The 27905-nt window shown below is 41.0% G+C and overlaps 1 protein-coding gene across 1 annotated transcript; it reads right to left on the bottom strand.

Annotated features, from left to right (window-relative positions):
* Positions 1–12: 12 nt before the first annotated feature.
* On the bottom strand, positions 13–27258 carry PIK3R4 (phosphoinositide-3-kinase regulatory subunit 4). Its single transcript, XM_068404653.1, has 20 exons — positions 27183–27258; positions 26180–26961; positions 24729–24862; positions 23965–24547; positions 21549–21683; positions 19403–19624; positions 16827–17000; positions 15490–15635; positions 13555–13758; positions 12505–12706; positions 10809–11008; positions 9630–9840; positions 7490–7655; positions 6523–6687; positions 5119–5330; positions 4712–4843; positions 3245–3345; positions 2115–2203; positions 1573–1681; positions 13–642 (listed from the first exon to the last, which is right to left on the bottom strand). Exons 2-20 carry the CDS (start codon positions 26907–26909, stop codon positions 472–474), a joined length of 4086 nt encoding a protein of 1361 aa, XP_068260754.1. The 5' UTR covers positions 26910–26961; positions 27183–27258; the 3' UTR covers positions 13–471.
* Between the last annotated feature and the right edge of the window lie 647 nt (positions 27259–27905).

Genomic DNA, 27905 nt, shown 5'->3' with positions numbered 1-27905 from the left:
GTACCAAACAGGGAAGTTCAAGTGGACTTTATTAATAGTTGTTAGAATGTACAGGGACATTAGTGCACTGGTTCTTATTTCATTTCTCAGATTCAACATAGGAGCAGTCAGACACGGAAGTACTTGTACCAGCTCTTTGCTTTTTGCACATTTAGAACATGTAATGTGGGACATCTTTACATAATTTTCTGAACGATCCTTGAAGAACAATGTAGTCAAAACAAGGCTAAATGATTTCTTCATAGACTGCTTGGTATTTCAAGGAAATGCTATAGATACCAAACATCTTTAATAAAAGAAGTGATTAAGAAGTGCTAACAGGGTGGCAGGATACAGATAACCAATTTTATCATCACCTTTATAGTCTTTAAAGTCCATTCTATTCCATGATCTGGAAACAGTCCTTGAAAACTTCATTATAACACTATTTCTTTATTACAAATATTTACATACTATATATTAGTACAACTTTTATTTCCACACTTTAACGATTCCATCCCTTGATGCAGTTACTATAAACCCTTGCGTGGTCTGGAAAGCTGCGATATCTGTGATAATATCATGATGTCCGACGGGGAGAGACTCTGGGCCCTTCCGAGGGGTCTCATCAGTTGGCCCCAGTTTTTGCTTGTTTTGAATTTCCTGTACAAGAACAAAGTGAGAAGTATTATTTATAGAAAGGTGAGCATTTGCAAAGGGGAATTGTCACACGTATTAGGTTGTCACTGTAAAAGTACCAAAAAAACCTCTTAAACAAAAACAAACCCCAAACACAAAACCTCCCACCCTTTGACAGTTTTCTTAGGATTACTCCTTGGTTCATTTCTTTTCATCACACACAACCTAAGTCTTAATCTGAACTGACACTACAGGTCTCTGATTAGGGAAAGAATGTTTTTTTTCCTCATGCTTATTTCAATGACACTAAGATTTGTTATTCCTATAGGGGAAAAAAAAAGGCTACAGCAACACATACATCTTAGCTCCCCAAGGGTCTTATAAAAACTAGTTCAATAGCATGAATATTATTAAGAACTTAAGATGAAACACTAAAATACCATAGTGCATAGGTAGACCCTCACTGACTTTTTTTTCAGTCACCTTTAAAGTAGCATTCATTCAATTGAACTGAAACAAACAACTGTGCTGTTCAACAACTAGCAACACTGCCAGTCACTCTGAAGGATGTAATAAAAACTGCGGAGTTCTGCTACCATATTATTTTGGTCCCAATACATCTCACATTGCCTTGCTAAGATCCGACACAAAAGACATTCCAAAGACTGATCAAAGTCAAAAGTGTTAAAACACTAGATTTCAATAGCCCAAAAGAAACATATGACTCTGGCTTCTGCATGTAAATAGTATTTGGTAAGTCTAATTCTGTCAAAAACAACAGTTTTTTTTATTTTAAAATAACTTCTTCCTAACTGCCTGAAAATACAACGCTGACACCATCCATAAAAGGTCAGAGAGAGAGAGTTACAATTAAAGCCATCATGTAATTAATATAACCCATGGGGCCATCCAAAAGGCAAGCAGAACAGGCGTCTATCAAACAAAGCAAAATACCTGAACCACCTCCGTGCCCTCAATTATCTTCCTGTAGTAGGAAAGAGATGGGCAATTAGAACTTCCAGCAACAACATATGATCTCTCAGGGTAGGCTAGATCCCAAAACCTAAACACAAAGAAACAAAATCAAGCCGAGATGTTCAATTTTATCAGCTTAATACAGCTGTTTAAAAGCTGTCTTGCTCTTATGATGAAAACAAGTGGGCACAAATGCTACATGCTTTCTACACTTAGTGGAAGAGTGTGATGCAGAGAAATCAACATTCACATCAAGCTTACACGAGTTATTGTTTCTTGTCATGTGGCCTATCGAGAACCTTACAAAAGGGTACACGTTGTGTTTCAGAGAGAAGCACCGAGTTTTGCACTACTTTTGCCGAGAATGGTTCTCCCAGCTCACTGATGCTTACTAATGAACACATCTTCAGCATTATTGTTTTGACTTCTTGGAGCTGACTTAGGCAATACTTGGCAAAATTTAATACACCAGCAGGGGTGGAGGGGAGGGTGTCAAACAAAAAAGTTGTTAGTTTTATTACCTTATTTTCATGTCTGAACCTGCTGTCAGTAATATGGGATTACCAGATGCTGGACTACAGTATATTCCGTGGATGCTGTGAGGAGAAGGCTAGTAGGGAAAAGGGATATGTAAAATAAATTATCACAATAGCTGTTGCCATGCTTCAGAAAGGGAATGCATTCTTTACCACATTCATCCACCCAGTTTCTAAATGTTTCTGACAAATGCCAAGTCACTTTAACGGGCCACATCTTAATATATTAAGGTAAATTGCTTCCTTACAATTCACAGAGCAATGCAACAGATTTAACTCTCCATAATGCTTTTTTGGAATCTTGGAAATTACATTCTCAATGACGGCCAATGAAAGAGATTATTTCTAAAAGAATCAGGCAGGCAAATCATGCTGAAAAGCACATGGATGCTCAAATTTTTATGCTGTGAAGGCAGTAAGGGACAGATTTACAACAGAAAACTAGCCTGAACCACAGAGGTCCCTGTGTGCAAGGTGCATGACTAAAATGAACTCAACCTGCCATCTTTGTAGCATGTACAAATTCAAGTTTAGGTAGATCCCAGGTCTGCATTTACAACCTTTATAGAAGCAGCTGTGGTTATTTTTGTGTATGCATTTGTGTTTTAAGAATGATATCCCAGATCACTTCTTCCCCAATTAACTCCTTGAAGAAGAGCAGCTTCACGCTTTAAACTAGCAGTTAAGCGTAGTAGCGGCATTATAATACAGAAAGAATGTGCAAAAGAGCTGATGCTTACAGAAGTATGCACAATCCCAGAGACAGCAAGTAAAAGTACAAGATGCCACAGCATGAATTTTGGCTTTGCCCTCTTCTTTACACGCTTGACTGACTCACTGGTTTTCTAAGAACATGACTGGATATAGCAAGCGGGTGTTGCAAGTACATTCCACATATAGTGGAAGATACCACTAAGATTACGCTGCTGTTTCACAAAGGGGATTTAATTTTGACAGCAAAACAATTACGGTGCCAAAATAAATCCCAGGGCAAGTTCCCTGTGCCAAACTGGCATGGCCACGGAGACAGGTAATTGTACTGATGCACAGCATGGAGTCTGAGGTTGTTCTAGCCCCAGCTACACAACAGAAACTGGAAAAGAAAGAGACCAGACCTGCAATTCTGAAAGAGGCGGTGCACTGCTGGCCCACAAAGTGAAGCGTCGATCACCAGTTTCCATATCCCACATGGAGACTTCATTATTGCCTTGAACAGCTACAGGAAAGATATTGCCAATGCAAAAAATATAAAACAGGTCTGTTGGCTCTTGCTACCTGTTCTACTGACATGACACGGAGGGTATGACACAGAGACACTCTCCACGTGCTCTCTGCAGCATTTGTGTTAGTCTTGCTTTAGCAGTAAAGCCATGCACGTATGTTGTTCAGTTTACTGCTTGGAAGCAACTTCACTATAGTTAAAAGTGCCTAATTTACGAGTTTAAATGAAACCTGCTTTAATCTCCAACCCTTTTAAGACGGTATTAAAACCTCACTTTCCTCTGTAGATAACCTCTCACCCTTATTTGAGAAGGATGGATGGTCTGTTCAGCATGGTCACCAGGGACTTTGGAGATTACTCCTGGGCAGGTACGACAGCAATCCAAAGTTACAGAGCTCAGTAGCTACAGTGAAGTTCCACACCCATATTTAGTGTGGACAGGCAAAGAATTCTGTTCAAGGGACTGTTTACATGCCTGGCAGCAACCTAGCAGGCAAGGACTTTTTAATTATATTCCAAAGTGATGAGCTTTGTCACTCATTTATTCTTTAGCAGGGAGAAAACAAACTAGAAAGCATGGAGAAGCCTGCTTTATTTGCATGCTTTTTCAAGAAATGTGTTTTATCTCCCAGGGTGGTTAATAACTAAAATAGAAGTGAAGCCTAAGAGTCAAGTAAAATACGAAACTCAAATTACTCTTATTTTACAGCAACTTTATAAACTTTGTTATTGTAGGAATAGTTTAAGCTACTTGTCCATTTCAGAATGCGCTCGTGACACAAACACTTAAAATAATATGACAGTGTTACATGCAGTGTGGATGAAGCAGTTGTGAGCACACCAGATGAGGAAGCTTGGGAGATTTTCGAAAGATCTAACCCATGACACAGCTGCGTTAGATTTAAGTGGGAATTGGACAACCCTTCAGCCTCTGCTCTACAGAGGCACTGAAGGCAGTGGCAGAATTCCCATCAAATTCAAAGTATGTCATCAGTTTGGGTTTTATCTTTTATAACATTTTGTCCTTAAAAAGTGGTAGACAGCACACAGGGAGGGTCCCTCATGAGAGTTGTAATGTACAGAAGATGAGAATTGTAAAGGCTGTCTGTCATTTTCATAATGGCTTAACACTACTTTCCCACCCCCCCCTCTTTTTTAATTTCAAAAAGCCAGGAAGAGCACAGTGCCACAACACAAGTATGAACTTTCCCTTTTTCCTCTCCCCAAGGAAAGCACAAGAGAAACTACAAGGAAGGAAAAAAAAACCAACTCCCCTCAGGGTCTGAAGTAGAAGCTAAAACAGAAGCTGCTTTAATCACAACCTCTGGCAACTGTAAGGTAAGTTTAAGACATCTTTTACCTGCAATTACCCAGGACTGATAGACAGGATGCATGAGCAGGCGTCTGATTCGGGCCTTGGAAGGATGAGAATGGCTGGAGATAGGTAATTGAAACCTCATGTCCCAGCATGCCATGGTCCCATTGCTTGTTCCTGGTGAGAAAAAGCTCCCCATAGTCAGAGGGATAAATGTATGGTGTTTTGCCCATATCCTTGTGTTCTGTTCCTAGGGAGATGGACTTCAGCCTCAAGTACTTAGAAGGCAGAATACTTCCCATAAATAGACCAGATTTCTCTCCTCTTGTTTGAGAAAAGCATGTTCTAGTCAAATCAGATTAAGCAAAAGTTTGAGCTATAGTTATTGTAAAAGAAAACCAGAAGGTGGCAGGTGGGGAAGAGCGAGAAGCTAACAAGAAATACAGGCTTACCAATACAGAGCCAGCATTGGTGTATGTCCACAGCAAATGAAGTTATAAGGCCTAACTTCAAATCGTGTTTCAGTGTCCAAGCATTGCTGCTAGATCGCAAATCCCATCCAACCAGAGATCCATTAACTGTACCGTAAGCCAGTACTGACTGGGCTCCTGAATTGAAGTGATGCATGTCTACCACACAGCCATCATCCTTCAGATCTAAGGACCTGGGTTAAAAGAATAAACTAATTTAGAAACAGATATGCCTCCCTACAAGTTTAAGACTCCTTCCAATAGCTAAATAGCTAAGGCTGAGCAGCATTTTCCTCTTCATGTCACTTCTCAAGGCATCTGCAAGAAACAACTTTCCGATTTTGGTGCAACAGATGCTTATGCTCTCAAATCTCTCTGCTGATAAGGACCCACAAGCGTTCTACAGGCTAGTAAAATGCTGTCAGCAGCTCTTTGCAAACAAACACAGCTCTGTGCTCTGGGTCTCTCAGTGTGTTTGATACTTCTCTCCCATTCTTGCTCCACATTTATCAGATATTCATCTACCCAGAGTTTACAGGCAGGAACAGCCCTCTCTGTTATACTGCCAGCACTGTCAATAACTTACTGTGTGTGCAAATGGAGACCTTCTTCAGATACAAATGCAGTGTATATCAAAAAGGAAAATATGGTTTGTAGTTTCCATCTCCATTAGATTTGGTTTATTTAATTTCTGAACTTAATCCCAAATAAGAGAGGACTTTTGAGACATACCTTACTTTTACTTTGGACAGAAAGAAGGTCTTTGAGATGGTTGCTAGATTGGCTGGGGCCTGGATATGTGCCTCACTCAAGCTGGAAGATTAAGCTGTTGAATCGGTGCCAAATATTCAAAAACTGCTCATATAAAGATAGGTAAGAAAGAGCTAAACCATCCCCAAATGCTCCCCTAAATAGTATCCCATCCTCCATGTCTTTGTCACCTTACATTAAAAGCCTGCGAGAAAAAATTGCAGGCCTGAGGTCAAACCACATGTTGTAAATTTGTAAAAGTTTATCTAATGACCTGTAAAAGAAATCTCCAAAATTACTTTATAACTATTAACATCATAACAGAGGAGGTAAGAAACTACCAATCCCAGTGCATAAATAAAAGAATTTGAAACTATTCAGACTGACTGATTGTTTCAAGTTCATAACGAGTCCAGTGACACAGGAGGCACCGATAACCTCCAGCTATCAATCCTCAGCCCTGCATGGTTGCCTTCCAACCCTTCTTTATGAAGCAGGATAAAATAATGGATTACAGCCTTCCAGTACAGCCTGGGCTCACACAGCAGGAAGCCTGGAGCAAATCAAGGGATCTAATCAAGGGATACACTAACAGCCTGAGCTCTGCGGTGAGACTTAACTGCTCTAAGTACATACCTGCTTTGTATTGGATGAATTTTAGGAGATTTAGGGAGCTTTGAAGCTTCAATACCAAGAAGCTGGATGGCACCATTATCTGAAGCTATAGCCAAGTAATGCGAGCCTTGGCAGAATGTAAGTGTCTTTACATGTCCTCCAATCCGAGAGTATGTCAAAATCGATCTAAACAGTAGAGAGAGGGAGAGGGGAAAAAAAGAGGAAATCTTTTGTGGCACGTGAAAAAAAAAAATTACTTCTCTCAAACACCTACTTAAAACCAATGGCTCTTGAGAGAGCTCTCAAAATAACGTTTTCTAAATGTTCCAAAATCAGAAAGCAACATAGCCTAAGCTGCCTCTGAAAGCTTAACTCCTCATCTTCAAGCCTCTAGGTTATGACAGTCTCCAACTGCAGATGCACACATTTGTCTACCAGTAAAATAAAAGTCTAACCTCGATCCGTATCAAAGTATCACACTGTAGTTACTGTTATTTAACTGACGCTGCAGTCCACTACGTCTTTTTCAAAGTGTTTTGAGACAGACATCCTCTTCTCCCAAAGATCTCTCTCTCACAGAGATGGTCAGCCCCATACCACACATGTTTCAATGAGCAATACAGCTTTCCTGCATCAAATATCAGTGGATGAGACAGTTAAGCATAAAGCTAATTTGTTCCAAAAACCTCAGGTGGCTTTAACCAGCAGCATCAGAATATATTTATGTTTGTATAGAAATGAAATCAAAAAGCCTCTAATTACTACAACTGCAAAGCAGTCCCTTTGCATTTGCTAGCATTTTTTTTTCTTTCATTAACTAATTGAAAAAGCAATCTAATAATTTATAGTTGCATGCAAAGAGGAACATCAGTATGTTTCATTACTGAAATTTCCAGCACACCCACAAGTGATTTATATTTTGCTCCCTCCTCTAATGTATTTACACTCTAAAACAGCAGCCCCCAAATCCTATGAGTTTTAAATCTACCTGGTTGTAGTGGTTTTTCCTTCCATTTTTTGGCTGTTCCAGATTTTCACTGTGCCATCATTTGAGCAAGTGGCAAAAATGGAGTGTTCATCAGAGACCCGAATGCGGTTCACCGCAGACTTGTGTTCATGAAGGTGAGCTACCAACAATCCTTTGGGACGCCATCCTGCAGGGAAAAAACAAAACCATAAAGCTGGGTGTTGATTTCGTAACCTAATAGGAACGAGAAAATCCCCCGATCCCGTCCACCAACAGCTATATCGGGATACAGTCATTACAGCTGCAAAGCACAGAAGGCACTGAAAACACAGAGCTAACACATTTTAAATATTAAAGGCAAAAGCCTATTTGTTCAATTCTAAACGAAACCCTATTGACAGATCTGGGTAAGAGTTTTCTTTTAGATGGGTTCCACGTACATTCATTGAAATTACAAAGAACCTTTCTTCCCAGACTTTGTAGAGATACTAGTGCACAGTTCTCCTGCTATCAGCCCATGCAGATGGCTGTGCTGCAAATGACAGTGCCATAAATGCCCAAAACACACACAACGAGCAACACATTTGAACAGAATTAAGTTCCTGGATTGTCTGCAGAGTGCCTGAAGTGACAGGCTCAGTGTTGCCCTATATACTACGCTACCAGCCTTATGTACCTACCAAAATGAAAAAACAGCTCTTCTAAATCCCATAGAAAATTTATTCCAGAACTTCAAAAATAAATTGAGGAGTTCAGCTGCCACACAATAACTCTTGCCAAGAAATTGCCAACATTTGTGTGTTATGTTTCCTCCTCTGGAATACACAATGCAGAAGTATCTGGCTGCACTTCTAACACACATCTACTGTAAGTGAAGGATTAACAGCAGATGAAAATAATGAAGGACAGACCACAGCAAAGTTCAGAATATGACACAAGCTCTAAATATGAACATTTTTCTGGCACTCACTCACTTGCGTGGCAGAGCGGGTCAGCTGCTTGTATTGGGACACGTTATTTCATAGGCTGTAAAACTCTCTTCAGAAGACAAACACACGGCTTAGCCAAGCTCAGTCGAGGTTAGCTGTGTTCAAATGCCATCTGGTTGGACCATTTTCCTGATGATTTTCTACTACTTGCCTTAAATTGACATGACAGATGTATATGCCCGTGTGTGTGGTTTTTTGCTAGATTTACCAAAAGACTTCAGCATTACTGTGTCGGTTACTGCAAGCCTAGCTGGTACAGATTCTGCTCCCAGCATCTGAGGTTTAAGCACAGGAACTGCCATTAGTAGAGGACAGTCAGGAATCTCCATATGGGATACCCAGCAACAAGTGCACGGAGTGGAGAACACCAGCAGAAAATGCTGAGAACTAACCTGGGTAAATCCCAATCTTAATTTGGAGCTTCAAAATTTAAGGTGGGGCCATAAGATGACTGTGATTTAAAACCATCTGTTTTCTCCCAGAGTGGCTGCCAGAGCCCTAATTAGCAAAACTTGGGTGTTGCTCCTTTCTGGTGAAGAAAGGGGAACAAGAGGTAAAACTGTCTCACCTTCCCCTCTGAAAGCCACAGTGTAGTATAGGAACACACAACTCCTTGTGGCTGGGCACTGTGTCACTATCACCACTGCTGGTGGGGCCAGGCTCCTTTGTAAACAAGGGCAGCTCAAACAACCCACCCCAGTATGCGTGCCACTGGGTAAGAAAAACTGGCCAAGAGGTTACACCACTCACAGGATAGCTGAAAATCTGGAGCCGCCCCAGGCAAAATACTGACACTTCTCACCTCCCTGCAGAGTGTTTCTGCCCTTGCCCAAACCAAGCTACAGGCTGTTACAGGATGGCAAGTTATCTGCCACATACCTGGTTACAAACAACCCGCTTCAGAAAATTCACTGGAACAAAGCACACAACCCGGACTTCAGACCAGGGTTTGGGTCTGTTACTGCAAGGTAAAGATCTCGGTTCCAGACCCTCTTTCACAGCTCATGCATGTATTTTGTCAAAAAGGTGTTCTGCATAGTAGATGCATTTCCTAAACTAATAATTTCCTCTTTTCTTCATCTTTTGCATTTTTTCCTTGAGATGATGATGTTTTGCCTCAAATTGTATATGTATTTTTTTTGGCATAATAACCTCAGTGGCCTGTGATTTACCTGGAGGTGGGGGCTTGCTCTCCCACTCAGCATTCTCCATCATCTGTTTGGCAAGTCTCTCTGCGTTACACTGTTCTCGCTTCTGCTGGATCAGCTGCTGGAGTTCACTTTTGCAAGTGGTGATGCGTAACTGGTGTGCAGACGGGGACGCTGTACTGCTCAGTACCTGCACGGTTGGTTTCCTGGGTTGAACAACTGTTCCATCAGATGCCTGTAAGAGACAAGCACTTAAAAATATATGCCTTACATTCTACACACGGTCAAATTCTGCTCTTAAAATTACGGGGTCACACTGAAGAAAAGTGGAAAAATCTCTTTTTTTTGAATCAATTAGCAATGATTAGCATTAAAAAATTCATGCTTGCATGAAAACAATTAAAAATAGTGAAATTATTACAGAAAAGTTTAACCATTTACTTATTCTACCCTGTTTGCCTAGTCTGTTCTGTATTCTATTTGTAGAAACTGTAATGTGCCGTGCACACCTCTTAATGTGATAATTACAGAAGCAGTTATTGCTCTCAAGACTGACAGAATCACAGGTTAGCTCTTAAACAATCATTTGCTTATATTGGGCTTTAAAAATAAAAGTGTGAAGCGTTTCCCTCTTAGTTCAGAGTGGACACTCATTTAAAGCTAGCACAAGTTAATCTCCAACTAGAAACAGAATAGAAAGAAGTGTTCAGTGTCAAGAGATGCCTCCACAGCCTGCAGGGCTCCCAGCCCATCCTTCTGTAGCCGATACTAAATATTACAGGTACAGGATGTCTAAACGCAGCTATGATGTGATACACCAGTTCCAAGTTAAAATCATGACATCTCTTCTCTTCCTCACAACACCTATCAGGGTGTGTAATTTGAAGAAAAGCCTTTCCTGCCAGAAGTTCACCTAATAATTGGCTAATCCAAAAAGCCCCATCTCTTCATGAAAAGCATTTATTTGTTAGTGAAGCTCTTCTGTTCAAGTGACTAAACTTAGTTCCATCCTCTCTCAATCCCTATTTTAAAAATAAGAACTTGAAAGTCAGCTACTCTGCTGGAGAAGATGACAGGGAATAGCACCAGTATAAAATAACCTCCAAACAAAACAAGAACACCACATCCCTATACTCCCACTTGGCTTTAAAACAATTGAATCATTTCGGTTTAAGATGCAAAGATAGTATTTTTGAGGAGTACCTGTGGGGAAGATGACAAAGTGGCACAAATACCAGCTGAGGACTCTGAACGAAGTGGTTTCCCAGCCTGGATGGCTTCAGGATCAGTAGTTTGCCCATGTCCTTTGGGTACTGGCTGAGAGATGTTAGCTGGTTCCAGGGACCCAAACATGCTTTTCCATTCTTCATTTACATTTGAATCTTGCTTTACATGTTTTCTAGCTATAAGCAATCACAGGGGAGGAGAGGGAGGGAGAGAAAAAAAAAACCATAATTGTGACAACATTCACTCAGGCTGGTCATTACTTTCAGACTACATGCGAGTCCAATGGTTACATGCCAATTTATTATTTATACAGTTAATAGAGAAAAACATCCTGCTATGTTGTTTAATCCAGCTGACAGGGATTTATGAGGCAAACAGAACACACGTGGCAAGTGCTCTGTTTACACCTCCTTAATCCTACAGTTGACTCATGCAATAAATCATTCCAGTATAGGGAAATTTTGTGTCTAGAAGGCTGCAGGATCAGACTCCACATGATAACTCTTCTTATGAGAGCTACTCCATTACTGGCATAAGACAAGAATGTTATCTGTAAATAGGAAATTTATTTATTTTCAGCACTCCTCTGGAGTCACTTAAAACTGGGATACAGAAAGCTAAATGAGAGCATGGGACAAATTTGGACAAAGTCAGTGAAGAAGTTAAAGGCGTGAAAACTTTGCAGGTGACAGTTTTGGGTGAAGTCAATCAGTTCAAATACTGACTTCAAATACTAACTTTTAAACCCCGTCCACTCCTGACTCCGCAGGATGCAAAAACCTGAGAAATCCTGTACTTATGTACTTTCCTTTAAAATCATATGAAAAACATTTGCAGACTAGCATCTTAATTCTGTAAATAAGATGGCAATAGCTACCTGGTTTGCAGATATTTCTGTATTTTTACATCTGAAAACACAGAACCTATTAGTGATGTACAGAGGAGGGCCTTTCAAGCTTGACAGAGCAAAGAGGAAGCTCACTGTCTAGAAGAGAATTTTGATACAGAGAACTGGAATAGAGTTAGCAGCAAGTGGATTTCAAAGCTGAACAAGGAAATATAAGAGTTTTTTTCAAGCTGAAAGAGGAGCAGGCAACAAAGTAAAATGGGGGTGGATTAGCAAGCTGAAGAATCCTGAGGTGAAAAAGCACCTACTTGGTGGGTGAGCAACAGCTGGTGTTCCTCAGTGCCAGCTTGTTTCAGCATCACACCTAGGCCACAGTTTTCTCCAGGCTACCTCAATAAAACTTCCTGGACTTTCACAGTTTAAGAGCTTATCACTTCTTGAGAGGAAACAAAGATAGCAGAAATGTAGCCTTCATAACTTACACTGTTACCATGGGTCACTAGAGTCCTGTTTGTCACAACCAGCTAAATAACCTGTGCATATTACTACTGCAAATACAGTCAAACTAATTAAATACTCTCAGGGGCAAAAAATATCCCCATCTTTCACTGATCCAGAGAGCATTCCAGCACCTCACATTTCAAACAGCAGCAAGCTATAGAGAAGCCATGCTGGATTTTCTTATTGCAAACTCAGTGAGGATGGCAATAGTTATGTAGGCTGAATTACTGAGAACACTTGTGAAGTATATTAAAGATTTAATTCTCTGACCCTGTAAGAAAGGCCATACTTTATTTATCCATATAGACCACAAAATATACCAACCACGTTTGTCATCAGGCTCCTGCTTTGTTTTCACCAGATCCACTTGTCTCCCAGTTATTCCCAGAGCTGACAAGTCAATCACACCTTTCTGACTGCTGTCATGCAGGTGGCTCTGATCCACTATATTGGCTTTAGCTTTATTTGATTTTAACATAAAGTCTTTCAGTGCTAAAAGTTTGTCTTCCTCCTCCTCAGTCATCCCCTACAGAATAAAAGAAAAGATAATATTATTTACTTTTGAACAAGAACATGCATCAAGGCACGAAGATGTAAGAAGCAGTAAAATTAATGACTGGGTCAGAAGCAGAAGGAGAGAGCACATCCCCAGAACTCAAGATATCAGTCTATCACTCATACAAGACTTTGGGTAAGCTGTTGTAGTATAAGAACATCCTTCCTCCTCAGGAACAGGGCTAGGAATTGTGAAAGGGCAGAACAGGATTTAATATTAGCTCACTGATGCAATCTGCTTAGTTGCCACCTAGGCCATGCTTAAAGCCCACAAGCCATAGGGAAAACACCCCCCCCCCCCGCCACATTCAGCTGCAGTCCTTCCTCTTCCCAGTTCTCACTACTTTGTGTTAGTGATTCTTAGTCTTCCCCTCTTCACATATAAGTCTCAACACTTTCAAGCTCCCTTTGGCTTTTGTGCGGTTAGTTGCATGTCTGTCTCTTCAACAAATGCATACTCTTCTCTCCAACACAATACACAGCACATATTCTGTAACACTGATACCATCACAGATGTGTCAGAAATCTTGAGACATACAACTAAAGTCTTTAAAAAGAGGATGTATTTGGGAAATCCAAACATAATAGGGCAACAAAAGGTTGCCCTATTTCTGGCAGATCTTTTAAGAATCTTCCTTAACTTCTGAACTCTTTGTCCTGCAAGCATATACTGAAATCAATGAAATCAGTGGTTTGCAGGATCAGAACCTGAGACTGGGAGTCCCTCAGAGCAGCAACTGCAAGGTTAGGGTCTGTGGAGACATACAGAGCCCGAGAATCTCAAGCCTGGCTTTCAAAGTACAAATAAAAACCAATCACTTGTGAAAGCAGTTTCTTCAACAGCTGTGCAATGGCAGGGTCCTCGGGGGGTGGGCAGTCAGGGAGAGCACCATTCCGCTTCTTCTGACGCATGTGAAGGTGTCGGAAGAGGCTTGTGATATCCTTTGATCTTAAGACATAATCAAATATGGAACGGCTGACAGGCTCTTTAAGTACACTTAGCAGGACTATTTCTTTATCTATCTGCAATTCAAATAGAGAGATCAGTCAACGTGGTGGAGGATGATATCCATATAAACATGGGGAAATCCAGCAGTAACTGCTGTCATCTCATGTCTGCAATGTTTGCACATTTTTTTTCCTAGCCTGAAAGTCAGTAACTGGACAACTGCAAATATTAATATAAAAATCAATCTCTTCCTCTCAAGGCATGTTCTAAAAACCAGTTTCCTGCTCAGTCCTCAAGACATGCTTTCAAACTACAATAACAAGAAACCATGTAGGACTTAAAAATTATTGCAGACAATTGTGCCAATAATCTAGAGTCAACTTCTCTCCTTCTGTGAAAATAAGATCTTTCCCTGTGTTGGTCATATCAGATTTTCTCCATTTGCCTTCCCTGTTCTCCCAGCAGTCTCGGAACATTATCTTGGCATTGCTAGATGGGACTGAAAATTCTATTACTAGTACAATGATATTTCAAACTTTGTCTGTCTTTGTGCTACATTTACCCAGTAAAAATACCACCTAGAACAGCTCTTCCCCCATGTAAGTCAGATTACTGGGTTTCCTCCTATGTATGCAAGGGAATAAGGATGCACAAGCATGTAATTAAGTAATATTCAAAAGCATATTTGGACATTAGTAAACAGTTATAAGAAACTGATGAATTAGGGCATAATTTAGAATCATTAACTAGGCCAGTCCTTATAAAGATTGATCATTACTATTAAAACAGAAAAAAACAAACAAGTTTCTACTCTCCCAGGTGGCGATTCAATGTCTGTGTCTAGAGAATGTATCTGGACAAATGAAATCCTGAATGCAATCCAGATTATTTGCAGCCTCAACATTCCTTTGAATTGATACTTTTATTTTAGTACTTGATTTTTGCTGTTTCAAGAGTAGGTCTTGAGATGGCAGGGGGGAGGGCAAACCATAACCATGAAACAGGCCCCCAGTTACAGTCCCACAGTTAAATGGCCAAACCTAATTTGGCCCAAAATTACGACATAAGTGCTTGTATAAAAGTTGGAATACTCAAAATAATTAATGGGAGATGGTGGGGTTGGGACTACAATTCTTCCTTCAGAACAGTGTCAGAAGACCTCATTCCTATAACACGCTGCTCACAGTTGACTGTCTACATGAAAAACAACTTCAAAATGAGTCCAAAGTGAGGACTTCTTTATTACAATCCAACTCAATGTTACCTCCTACTTGCTTACTATATCTTGTATGCATAGCAAAGAAAATATTTATATACTAAAATGAAGCAGGAAGTGAACAAGACAGAAATTAATCAATCAATGCCTAAAACACAGCACAAGGTGTCTAGGGATGTGTGAACAAGGAAAAACATTATTTTAGTGAAGTTACCACCTGCACAGTTTACAAGAAAGTGTTTAACACATGATACACCTTTCAATGTAAGTACTGCAACTGTTTCTTATCTATTTAAAAACCTGAGAGATGCATTTTACATGTCCTAAAGTTATATGCAAAGATGCCTATATAATCATATTACCAGCATCATGCAGGTCATTCCTAGACACAGGCTGTTATGAAATTACTTAAGTCATTCATGCTGAGCACTCTGCCCATGGCAAAGCACTGAAACACAAAACTATATCACCTCTAACATCAATTGAAAAAAAAAAAAATCTAATATTCTTACAGCCAGGTCCATGGCTAAGAGAGACTTAAGAATTATAACTAGTCAAGATATATTCACATTGATATTTGAAATATTACCTGTATTATTGGTTGTGTGATAAAAGGATGGAGGTACGGCATTAGCTTGCAGTAGACATCAGCAATATTTAAATACTGTGCTACCACAGTGATAAATCCAACTGCACCATAACGTATCCAAAGATTAGGATGGCACAGGAAAGGTGCTGAAAGAAAATTAGGCTGTGAAAATATATCATTCATATTAATGAGAGGGGATCATCCTGTATATGGCAGCCTGTGATGTCATTTCCTTCCCCTAGAATTACCCCCAAACTGAGCCTTCCCTCTTGCAGAGGGTCAAGGTTAAAGCACCCATAATAAGAAAATTATCTCATGGACTTGACTGGACCTGTGGTGCTCAGCCTCCTTGCTGTTGCCAAACAGCATAATTTTCCTATTCATTCATTTCACTCCCTAATTGTCAACTCCAGATTTGCAAAGGAGAAAAATCCAAAAATAAAGCCCAACCTTGTTCTGGACAATTATGGAGAATCTTAATACCAGTGATTTATTTTTTTCTGTTTAAGTGAATACTTTATTCTTTCATTTTTCCCCTCTCTTCCTTGAATAGTCACTATTTATATTGTAAGATTATCAGTAGGTTTTCTTGTCAGGCTCAGAAGTGCATCTCAACTACATGGGTTTTAAGAAGTTGTAATCAAGGAACTGTATGAGATATAATCACAGATCATTGGCCCCAAATTCTGAGTGCATTTGAAAAGCCATGACATTAGGAAGAAGCAGACTACATCTCAAAATATCAGCTAGTCTTTTCTTTGCCGTAAATAGCTGGTAAATCTTGGACATGTCTAAATTAAACTGATAAGCCTGATGAGGAAGGAGACACCAACTCTGTATTCAAGGTTCTATTGAGTTAAATGGGATTTTATGGTGTTAGAAATGGGATAAGAAAGGAGCATGTATTGTCTGAAGGACTGGGTCCCCCACTTCCTCAAAGGCTGATGGGTAAGAGTTTGCAAGTTATGTGCCTGACCAACTTCCAAAAGTAACCAGGAGTTCTTCCTCATAGGAGGTTGGCATTAAGAACAAGGAAAGATCTTAAAGAAGAAGGTTTTTGGACTCAAGGTTAAGTGTTGTTTGCTGCTGTCCTATATAAAATCTGAGAAGATGCTTCCAGTTTGTTCCACCAAAATTATTATCTTAGAGTTTTGAGCACTAACATGGTCCATCTAGCAATAGTTTATTAACACAATTTTGTGTAGATTCTAAAACAGTACATATTTTGCATATTGGTTTGCATATTGGAAAGCTAAGCTGACCATGAAGCTTTATGTAGTACTAAGATTTCTTTTCTTACATAGGAAAACAAGGTATTCTCCAGTATTCCAACTTACCGATATCACAAGCAAACTCATAAATATGGGGCTTTTGCAAGAGTCCTAACTGGCACATACAAGTAAGAGCATTAAGGGCTTTATAAATGACAAATTCTTCAGCATCACTGAGACCTTGCTGAAGCAGAGGTTTCAGTATTGATGAGCTTTGCCAGCCAACGTAAGCAGCAACACCTGAAACATAAAAAAAACACCTAAAAATCCAAAGTAGCACTTCCTTGCCTTTCCTCACCAAAGTTTAAAATTGCTATCCCACAGAGACATCTCAAAACAGATTATTAGTCATTAGAAAAAAAGGAAGCTGCTTTCCATTCAAAGTTAGACCAATATTCTGAACACTGTTTGACAAAAGCAGATCCCTGTGCCTGCAGAGGTCCTTCCAGATGCCTGGCACAGATGTCAGCACACAGCTGGCCAGCAGAAGTCTGAAACCGCAAGGCAAAACCAGCAACCTTCTTAAGGGCTGGGGATGCAGTGCCTGCATTTGTACATGGAAAGGACAAAGGACCAATGATGAAAGGTTCTGTTAGCAGGATTTTGTCTTTTAACTTAGCAGTGATGGTAATTTGAGTATCATTCAGATTCCTGAAACAACTGAACTAGATACTGGACTAATAATCATCAAGAAAAGTCTATAACATACATTTACTTATCCACAAAAGAAAGAATCACTAATAGTCAAAAAGGAACTGTTAGACCAATCTTCTAAAACTCTTCCTGCCTGAAATGGTTGCAAGATTTGCTGTTTAGTTAACCAGTCTCAAATTATTTGCCATAATGAAGCTACCTTTTCCCTAGTTTCAAAAAATAAATCCAGTTTTAAAATACATTTCAAAATCTTAGAAAGAAGCCCAGAGCAAAAGCAAAATGAAAGTAATTTCTTTGAAGCTGCTGGACAAAAATGTATCTAACTGCATCCCAGTAAAAGAAACTGTTTTCCTATTCTTCCTTTCTCACATGAAAACCAGCCAGTGTCCACATGAAACTCACCTGGAATTGCCTGTTTAGATTAGATAACCCATCTACAATAATTAGTCTCTGGCAATGGTCAGGGAGAGGGACCTTGTTGGAATTTCTGATCTTTCCTCTAGCTTTACATCCATCCAGCTAACATTCCTTCCCACAACCTCTGACAGTTCTCCACAGAAAAAAATTAGTTTTTCATTGAATAGCTCAGGCTTATCATTGCTATTGTCATACGTGGTACACAGTATAGACCATAACTGCCTCTACTTCTAACCCAGTTATTTGGGATCGATAAATACCAGAAAATTCAATATCTTCGCATCAGAATCAAGATTAAACATAAAATAACTTTATCACTGCTACTCTAATAAGGTAATAATCAATATACTAGTTCATGTATTAATGCTGGGCTTTGCAACCATTTGCTGAAAGGAAGAGAGGAAGAACAGAGAAATGGCACAGGTAAGAGAAATCCCCTCGGTGCCACTGTTACAGAGGGACATCTGCCCACAGCCACAGCCAGCAGTGTCTGCACACACTGAAACATGAGTTAGAGAGCTCAGTTTTAAAGATGTGCAAAAGCTTTAAGTAAAACTTTATATGAATTCTTCTGTGGAGGTTTTGAACAGATACTGGGAGAGAACGGAGTTAAAAATACCTCTCTCTCTACATGCCTTTTGCAAGAAACCAGGATACTGTGACCTGCGCTGTGGCTACCTCATTGCTCCTTTTAAACGAATTCTGACAAGTTATCAGCATCACATCTTGGCAGGGTTTGCCAGCACAGCATTTTGTGGCTTCCAGTCGTAATGAAATGTGTACCTACCATAATAGCCCTGCTGGATGTTTGATCATGCTCCTTTTTCATGCCATGCACCTGACGTACCATTTTCCCCCCCTGCCCAGGTACTGCAGTCTGCTACGGGAAGGTTTTCTTGACCTGCAAATCCTGAGCACTGACTCTCAGCAATAGTCATGTGCATAATTTCCAACATACACGGAACGTCAGATATACAAAACACCTGATACAAAAAGCCATGATGTCACTAGTAAGATTTTTTAAATCATTATTCAGTTTCCTGAGCTGACAGGAATCTTTAAGTGAGCTTTTAAGGCACTAAAAAAGAGTTTTCAAATTATAATTTTAGCCTATACAGATGTGTAGTTCTCTTTGTATGAACAGGTCTACTAAAGGGGACATACACCTGTGAAGTGATGCATCTACTAGACAGCTTGCAGAAATCTTAGCATTTATTTGTCATAAATTTAGGCTTTTTCAGTTAGTGGCTTTATCAGAGACTCAAAAAAAATAAAAATAAATAGCATTTGAAGTTTATTTATGATGCTAATCTAACCTAGTCTTAAATGCCTCAGTCTCATTTGTATTAAATATTTGGACTAAAAGAAAAAGATATTTGTATTTACATTGTCTTGTCTTCACTCCCTAAATAAACATTTATGCCCAATAATTCAGCAAAGTCTTTTCTTATAAATTATAGAAATCTTTATAAGAAAGGACTTTTCTATGACCGTTAACAGTTTCCAGGATATGCAAAAGTTAATTTATTTACGTTATTATCTCTCTACTCTGTCTGAAACCAAACACTTACCAACAATGCTGTCAAAGAAAGCTCCTCGAAGATGCCAGTCATTCTTATCGTTTAAGAAAGTGATCATATGAGACAGAAGAACATCATTGGCTTTTTGACGTCCAAAAAAGACACAGAGACGTGTTATTCCATTTTCCATCAGTGTTTGTTTCACGATATTCTCTGGGTCACTTAGCAAAGTCACAACTTTCTGCTGGACCATTTCATGCAAGGCTTGCAACTCTGCAAGAGACAGCGTGAACGCTTGGGTTGGTGAGAAACAATATGTGCATGTGTACTACCTGCTGCTACAGGTGTTACACTGATAGGTCATCCTGAAGAACACCCGACGCGGTAAGATGGGCAACACAACAGAACCTCAACAATTCCAATGACTGGCTTACCAAAGACTTCAGACTAAGCACGAGGTGGTGGCAAAGCCAAAGAGTATAGAAACATGAGACCTTCTTACCAGATCAATATATTCTAAACTTGTCATAACTTCAACTAAGACGATCCAGCTCATTATATATGTAGGTGAAATGCAGGTGTGAACAAACATCAGAATGAGTCGGCAGCAATGTTACAACAGTAAACAAAATGCTTCAAGGCAATTCTGGTTTGATATGTTTATTTGACTATCCGTTTCAAAATCTGTGAACTGACAACTGATCAAGAGTATATTTTTAGCTAGGTAGATGGATTGGCTTCATTAAGGATACAGAGAGGAATAAACAGTACTTGAAAAAGTGAGTACTCCCAATTTCATTAAATATCAGCAGTCACACTAGCGATACTGATGAAAAATGTGAAGATGACCTTGCCCATGCCTTCCACTCCATGATGCAACTAAAAAAAAAATTTCTATTAAATGGAAATAACAGAATTGTTAACGCACTGGCTACTACTGAAAGCTGTACAAGGGAGGTTCTCAAACAAGTAGCAGCTATTTCAACTATTGCTGTCCCAGCTTTGCAGGGGTGATTACCATTTGCCTGCAGTCAGAAGACCAACTAATTTTCTTTCTATTGTGACTCTGTCTGTCAGTCACATGAAAAAGTTGCCTTCTGGGTTCAAATTTCTCATGCTTGGTTTCTAAAAGGGTAAAAAGAATAGAACTATTCAAACTTTTTTCTTCCTTCTGTTACTTCTTTCATCTCCAAGATATTTTGAGGGATAGGGGACAGTACTTCTTAGAAATACAGCCTGTACAATGGGGCTTCCTTTCACTCCTCAGCAATTCTGAGCAGCCCATGCCTTACGTGAAGGAACTTGAAGTGGATTTTTTTACGTTTGGTTTTGGTAGGTTGTTCTTTTTTAAAGTATCATTCCGCATCTAGTTAAGAGATAATCAAAACATGCCTTTTTCCCTCCTAAATGGAGTATGACTGGGATGTTTACCAATTATGATTAGTCATAGATTCATCTACTTGGCCCAAAAGAGAAATGACAGTTTTTAACCACAAACTCTTCCCAGCTTAGAAGACTTGCCCAGCATTGTTCCCGAAACTGATGCATCACTAGAAAGCACTGGAGCTGACACACAGGTCACTTATTACCATCCCTCCTTCCCAAAGGAAAGAAAAAGAAAAGCCATCCTTAGGATTTTAAGTCATTCTCTGTGCCACAGTTACAATAGCACAGACAGCAGTGTTACTGCCCAATGGCATCCATACATTCAGCATTTTTAGGCAAAAAAGTAGACAAGAATTGCCAGGCATAGGAATAGAAGAACAACTCAAAAATACAGTACTGTGACTATGCTAGAATTTGTCATATTTTCCAAAGCTAACACTGCCTGGCACGTCAATAGAAGCAGTATTTGGAGTACAGCCATGTTTTTGCAGCTGACTTGTTTATGGGACTGTGAGTGAAGCTGGATATGCAACCAGGCAGCCAGCATCACAGTCAAATACCTTGAGAACTTTTGGAGAAGAAAAGTGTGCTCATTTATATACTTCTTCTGTCTTTCACAATGTTCAGAACAGAGGTGTGGGTTTCTGCATGAAGCTGTAAGACATTTGCTTTGATACTGGTCGAGGCAAAGCGTTCTTCCCATTTAATAGGAGGTCTAAGCTTTAAGAGATGAGGAAGATCAGGGCTAACTAGGAGCTCTGGCTCATGATTCGCTATTATAAGCGGGCAAGGGAAGAAGAAGTGACATTACCTGTGTCATAGTTATCACTAGGGTGAGATGTTTCATCCATTTCTTCACCATTTGGTTCATTTTCCATATTCAGGTTTTTCAGCTGTACTAACTCCAGAAATCTCAGAGCTGTTTCTGCCAACAACGCTATGTTTTCTGCAAAGGACAACATTTTGGTTAAGAATTGTTCTACTTTGCCAATTTACATCAGTCTGATGATGCCTCTGATGAGAGATTATAACCACTGACAATACCAGTCGTGATGGGCAAATAGGATTGAAATTACACATGCCCTTGTCAACCCACTTCTGTTTTAGCTACCAAGTACAGCAAATCACACAGTACTTTTGTCACGTAACGAGTGGAAACATTGTAAGGATACCAAGTGTAACAATGACTAATTTCAGTCTTCTGGAACTAGCCCTAAATGCCACCTAATCTCAAGCTAATGATTAAATAACTTAATAGAACTTAAAGGCCAATTAACCTGAATTAACTAATGCACCCATATGGTAGACTGCAACAAAACAACGACAAGCCATCATGCCAGGATATGTATCCTGGGAATCACAACAGGGTTATCCTTGAGGGCTGGATTCCACTTTTAGAACATTTGTCTGCATATCTGTCCATGCGATTTGGCACCGTTCTGCACTGTTTGGAAGCTGCTGAAGCAACTCAGGCTATATTATATGGGTCAGGCTGCTGCTGGCACAGGAATAATCCCATCAAGGCACAAGTCCCACTTAAGCAGGCATTGAGTCTCGTCCAAGACAACAGCAGCATGCCAATGGAGCCTGTCCACAGCCCAGATCAAATCCTGTAAGTCACCAGTCTGACCAGTTCCAAAAAGTATGCTATAGTAACACAAGTTAACACAGGTATTAGACTATCTTTAAATATATATATTTATATTTTTTATATATATATATATTTATTTGAAATTTAAATTGTTTTCTTATAAGAACAGCTATTTAAAATTAAGCCAACTTAATCAGACTTAACCATATACAGTTCAAATAACCTTTTCAAATTTCAGAAAATACTCTACCTGTACTTAGTTTGAAAATAAAGTCACACCACTGAACACAGAGAGAACCTCTGTGTAAGCTGATGCAACTGGAGCCTACGGGTACTGAGACCTGCAGCCTTTTTGCACTTGCAGAGAAGATTGCATTTTGTTTCTTCCATTTCAGTTTATTTAACAAGTTCAGCTTTATATTAGTTCATTTAAAAATTAATTATGAACAGACTACAATTTTACAAGATTTGTGGGTTTTTTTTCTCATCTACAAATAAAAATGAGGCATGAAAAAAACAGTTCTTTCATAAAGCCCTAAATGCAGAAGATCAAGGCGACCAAAAGCAATTGGTTCTATTCATTAACTATACATTGTCTTCAATAATTAGTTTTATCAGCTTACTTAGTAAACAAAAGAAAAACATCATCTGGGACATTTTCAACTGAATTCTGCATTTGTAACTTAAAAAAAAAAAAAAACCAAACCGAAAACAACACACTTAAAAACATACTAGTCATAGCAAATAAGGGTACATGGTAAATAGCATATATGGGCATGACTACAAAGCTTCTTCCTGAAACAGGCAGAACTCCTATACCTGAATAATGTATGAAGAAAACACCTGCTATGGTATAAGCCAGTCTATTACATAGCAAATAATGTAATTTCAGCCCCTGATTATCAAATTTTATTTTGTGGGAAAATAACTCGGAAGCATAGCAACACACTGATGCTTTAAGTTAGTTTCGTATTTATTCAGTTCAATCAGGCCACTCTAAGCAATCTGAGCTAATGAAATGTCAATTAAGATAAATTAATAAAAGCAGCAAAGGGTGGGCAAGCTCAGAAAGCCCCGTTCACACATTTAGCTACACAAAGACTGCTTGGACAAGCACTTTTCTTCGTTACGCTCCTGCTTATCCAGGGAATAAAGCCAGGGTTGCTTCTCTGAGCATGAGGGTCTAAACTCCGACCCCTTACCTTAGCTGTGGGCAGACCTCCTGTGTGCTACAGGCCCTAGCCCAAAGCACACGTACACATTCTGCAAGTTGCTTTTACATGCAGAACTACAGAGAAGAATGAATGTTACATTTTAAAAAAGTTAATTCATCTGGCAGAGAGCAAACACATTTTGTCAACTATCTAAAAGGTACTTATTTATTTTGGGTACAGATCTACACTGGAAACTCATCTGTCAGTGTAAGTCAACTCATTAATTATTAAGTTGCTGCCACCACCTGCACCAGTCAGCGTAACTGAATACAGGTGTCTTTTACGTGAAGTCATTTCTGAGACTTCTGGGGAGATTTACTGAAACAGAAACAGCAAGTTATGTGATGATTCTGAGCAGAGAAAATAGTTAAGGATATACAGAAAAGCCCAAGATTTGGAGTTTTGACTGGATTTCCTCTTACCAGCATATGCAAGTCTGACGATGGTGGCTTCATCCTGGGCCAAGTGTGCAATGCCTGGCAGAATGTACTCTGGGTAAATGTTAATATCATTGCGTGGCACCTCTTTGACGAGAGCGAGAACTTTAGTTAGTGTCCTCACAGATTCTGCCCTCACCCTGGGCACAGAGTCGTTGCTGAAATGTAACAGATAAGGAGTAATACGATCCAGAAGAATCTCTACACTTAATCTCGGTGCTAAATGAAGAATCAGTTCCAAAGCAGCCAGTTTTGAATCACAGTATTTGAGAGTCTGTAAACAGGAAGTTATCACAGACACTAGAATAACCAGCCCATTCTCTTTTGTCTCTCCCTCGGCTTTCTCTGTGCGATCATGCCCACAGAGATTGTGAATGATGTTGTCCAGATCTTTACGTATGACCAATATACGCTCATCTGCCGATACAAACGTTTCCTTGGCAAACTGGGCCATGTAAGGCTGAAGGAAAGTGTAAAATATTTCAGGAAATGCATTGTTACGTTGCTGTTTCAAATAATCTTCAGCTGCTAAACGTTTATCTGGCTCGCGATGGACCATCTGAGTGACCTTGAGAAAGGCAGAAGTAGGAGGGAGTGGGAGAGAAAGATTAAAGGTTTAGACATTTGTAATACCAAAAAAAAAAAATACAAACCCCACACCCAAACAATAAGCAATTTGTCACCAAAGTAGGTGAAATAAACTGCAAACAGAGCACACAAATGTTTCTAATGCTGTAGTCCCTCCTTACCAGCTCTCTGATACTGCGGTCTTCAATTTTGTTTAGGACTTGATCAGGGGAAAAGAGGCCATTTCTGTAAGCCAAAAGCTGAGATAAATCAAACAAGGGTACGCCCTCTGTGAAGAGCTCTGCTATGACACAGCCTGGGGAACAACAGAAAAAAAACAACAAACAAGTCAAAGATGTCAAGAGGATTATAAACAGACACTTTAACTTTCCTTTCTATATGCAGACAAGAACAAACCCTTGTTTGACTCTTAGCTCGATTAAAAATAAGGCAAATGACTTGCCAAATCAACTTGCGGAAAGGAGATAGCATCTCAAGCTCCAAAAACTGGCTTTTACACTCGATCCCTGAAATGTCTCCCAAGTATTTTATTTCTAACATGCCCCAACAGCAGAGGAGTTTGCAATTAGGAAACATGAGGCAGTGACTTCAGCCACCTGCCAGCTGGAAAATATACCACCAGAAAAGGAACCCACATCAATGTCACGTGGAAGAAAAGTGCTAGTAAGTCAGCATGGACTGGGCAGTAGGCCAAAACTAAGCAGCCCTTTTACAGAAGGTAAATAACCTCTACTTCCACAGTGATGCTGGGACACAGCATACATTCACCCACACAAGCTCAGAAGCACAGTGAGAAATAACAAGACTGCCAAACACAGCCCCCCGTGTTGTGTACATGACACACATTCTCTTCAAAGGTCCCACTCCTGCAGTTTGCTCCCAACAGTCAGCATCTTGCTTTATCAGTGCCCTGGAAGTTTGGCCATAAGAGCAGCTTGTAAAAAGAAGTAACCATTACCTTTAAACTCAGATTTTCAATCACTTTAAGAAAAAAAAAGTGGCCAAACTTATGGCTTTCAAACTGCTCAAGACAAGCCCAAGACTCAAGACATGCACCCACAGTCAGACTCTATCAAGCATTTGTGAGTGGGACTATGACAGGAGCTTACTTAGTTATCCAGCTTCCTGTGTGTGGGGAAAATGAAATAAGAAGGGTCTTCTAAAGCCAGTGTTGCCAAATTGCCCTGAAAGCTGGCTCAGTCCCCAGGCAACTGGACCTTAGGTGAACCACTGACCGGTTCCTCCTCTTGGGTCCCAAGAGGCACATGCTATGTGTCCCCAGAACCTCAGCCACGAGAAGATCATGGTCTGTGGCTTGCAGAATCATGTCTTTCCCTGCACAGAGTTGAATCAGAACAGTTTGTGATTGCCCTCCTCAGATAACATGGTGACACACTTAAGTCATGTAGCTTACTGTATAGTGTCTGTACTTTCTCTGTGAAAGAAAGGTTTGGGTCTTATGCTTAAAATAAGCAAGTTTTTCCACATGCTGTTCTCTAAGCCCACCGTAAAAGAAAGAACCAAAACAAAAAAAACCACACAAATAAGCTTTTTTGCACCACAACACACAATCATAAACAACACACTGGTCTCTCCTGATGGCTCCAAGTACCTGCAGAAAAGATATCCATTGCACGTTTTAACTCCCCTCTTGTTCGCTGATTGCTATTTGCCAAGTCTACCAAAGGAGTTGAAGGGTCCCGCATGTTCTCCAACTCCGTGGCAAACATACTGCCATCAACAAAGCGCTCGGGAGCAATGTAACACGTTCTCCTCCGTGATGTGTCAAAGAAATAATTGAAGTCAGCGGGATTGTCTTCAGGAAGATAAGTTGGTTTAAAACTGGCAAAGTCAGTTAGAAGAACCCAGTTCCAGCTGGTCACCATGATGTTCTCTGTTTTAATGTCCCCATGGCGGACTCCAGATTTGTGCGCCTGGTCCACCGCAGTAAGGATCTGGAAAGCTATCCACCTTTTTTCAATGTTGTTCAAGAACGGCCTGGTACTAATTCGATCATAAAGGTTGTCCCGTACGTACTGTCGGAAAAGCATCGCGGCCTTCTCAGTCAGGGTCGCTTTCTGGAAGGGAAGGCAGTTCTGTGACGAGTGTAACCTTATCTTCAGCTCCTCCAGCTCTTGCTTATAGCTCGTTAAGGGTAAGGTCGGATCCTGAATGGCAAACACCTTCACGACCACCAGCCCCTCCCGGTGCTTGGCTCGGGCGACCTTGAAGAAGCGGGTGCTCCCCAGGCTCTTGTCGTACTCGAAGTCGTGGATGTCTGAGAAGTAGCTGTCCACCGAGAGGATCTGCGAGGGGGCGATGCCGGCCAGCTGGTTCCCCATGGCGGCACCTCCTCTCGGGCGCAGCACCGCACCAGGGCTCTCCCGCCTCAGCCTGGGCAAAAACACGACGCCTGTTTCACACCGGCCACAGCTACGGCTTCGCTCCGCTCCCCCCCGCCCCGCGCAGCGCAGCCCCCGCTCCCCCCGCCCCGAGCGGGCCCTGCCGCTGCGCCTCCCGCCCCTCCCCAGGCCCCGCCGCCGGGGCAGCGCTGCGGGGGCCGGGCCCAGGGGAGCGAGGCGCCGCGGAGGCGGGTCCCCCCTCACAGCACTCACCGGCGCGGCCCGCCCGGCCCAGGCAGAGCCGGGACCCCCCAGCCCCGGCGGCGGGATGGAGCGAGGCGGGACTCAGGGCGGCGGAACCGGCACCATGAGGCGGGCGGGGAAGGGGCGGCGCCGTGAGCTCACATCCTGCGCCGCCCCCGGCCCGGCTGCGGGGCACCGGCTGCCGGTGTGTCCTCCGAGGCTGCTGGGCTGTGCCCCTCGCCCAGCCTGTGGAGAAAAGGGTTTGGACTCGTACCTGCCTCAGTGACACGGTTTTTGGCTTTTAGTGTGATCTGGTGCTGGTTTTCTTCTGATGAACTTTTTTGGGGGGTTATGTTCCCTGGAAGGGCTGCTGCTTGCTTGGCCGGTGCTTTGTAATGGGCGGAGGAGTGACGGCACCGGTAACCGTGATGCGTTCAAGCAGTCTCTGTGTTCTTTTTGTTTATTCAGCGATGTTAAGGAAGAGCTGCGGAGGGCACAGCATATAGAACCACAGAACCACAGAATGGTTTGGGTTGGAAGGGACCTTAAAGATCATCTAGTTCCAACCCCCCTGCCACAGGCAGGGACACCTTCCACTAGACCAGGTTGCTCAAAGCCCCATCTAACCTGGCCTTAAACACTGCCAGGGAGGGGACATCCACAGCTTCTCTGGGCAACCTGTTCCAGTGTCTCACCACCCTCACTACTATCTACTTCTGTGAGCTTGGTACTGACACAGTGCAAGCTGTGTGG

Source organism: Nyctibius grandis, chromosome 7 (assembly GCF_013368605.1).
Source record: "Nyctibius grandis isolate bNycGra1 chromosome 7, bNycGra1.pri, whole genome shotgun sequence".
NCBI lineage: Eukaryota > Metazoa > Chordata > Aves > Nyctibiiformes > Nyctibiidae > Nyctibius > Nyctibius grandis.
Note: the sequence above shows the minus strand (reverse complement) of the source record. Positions and strands in the feature narration are given on the sequence as shown.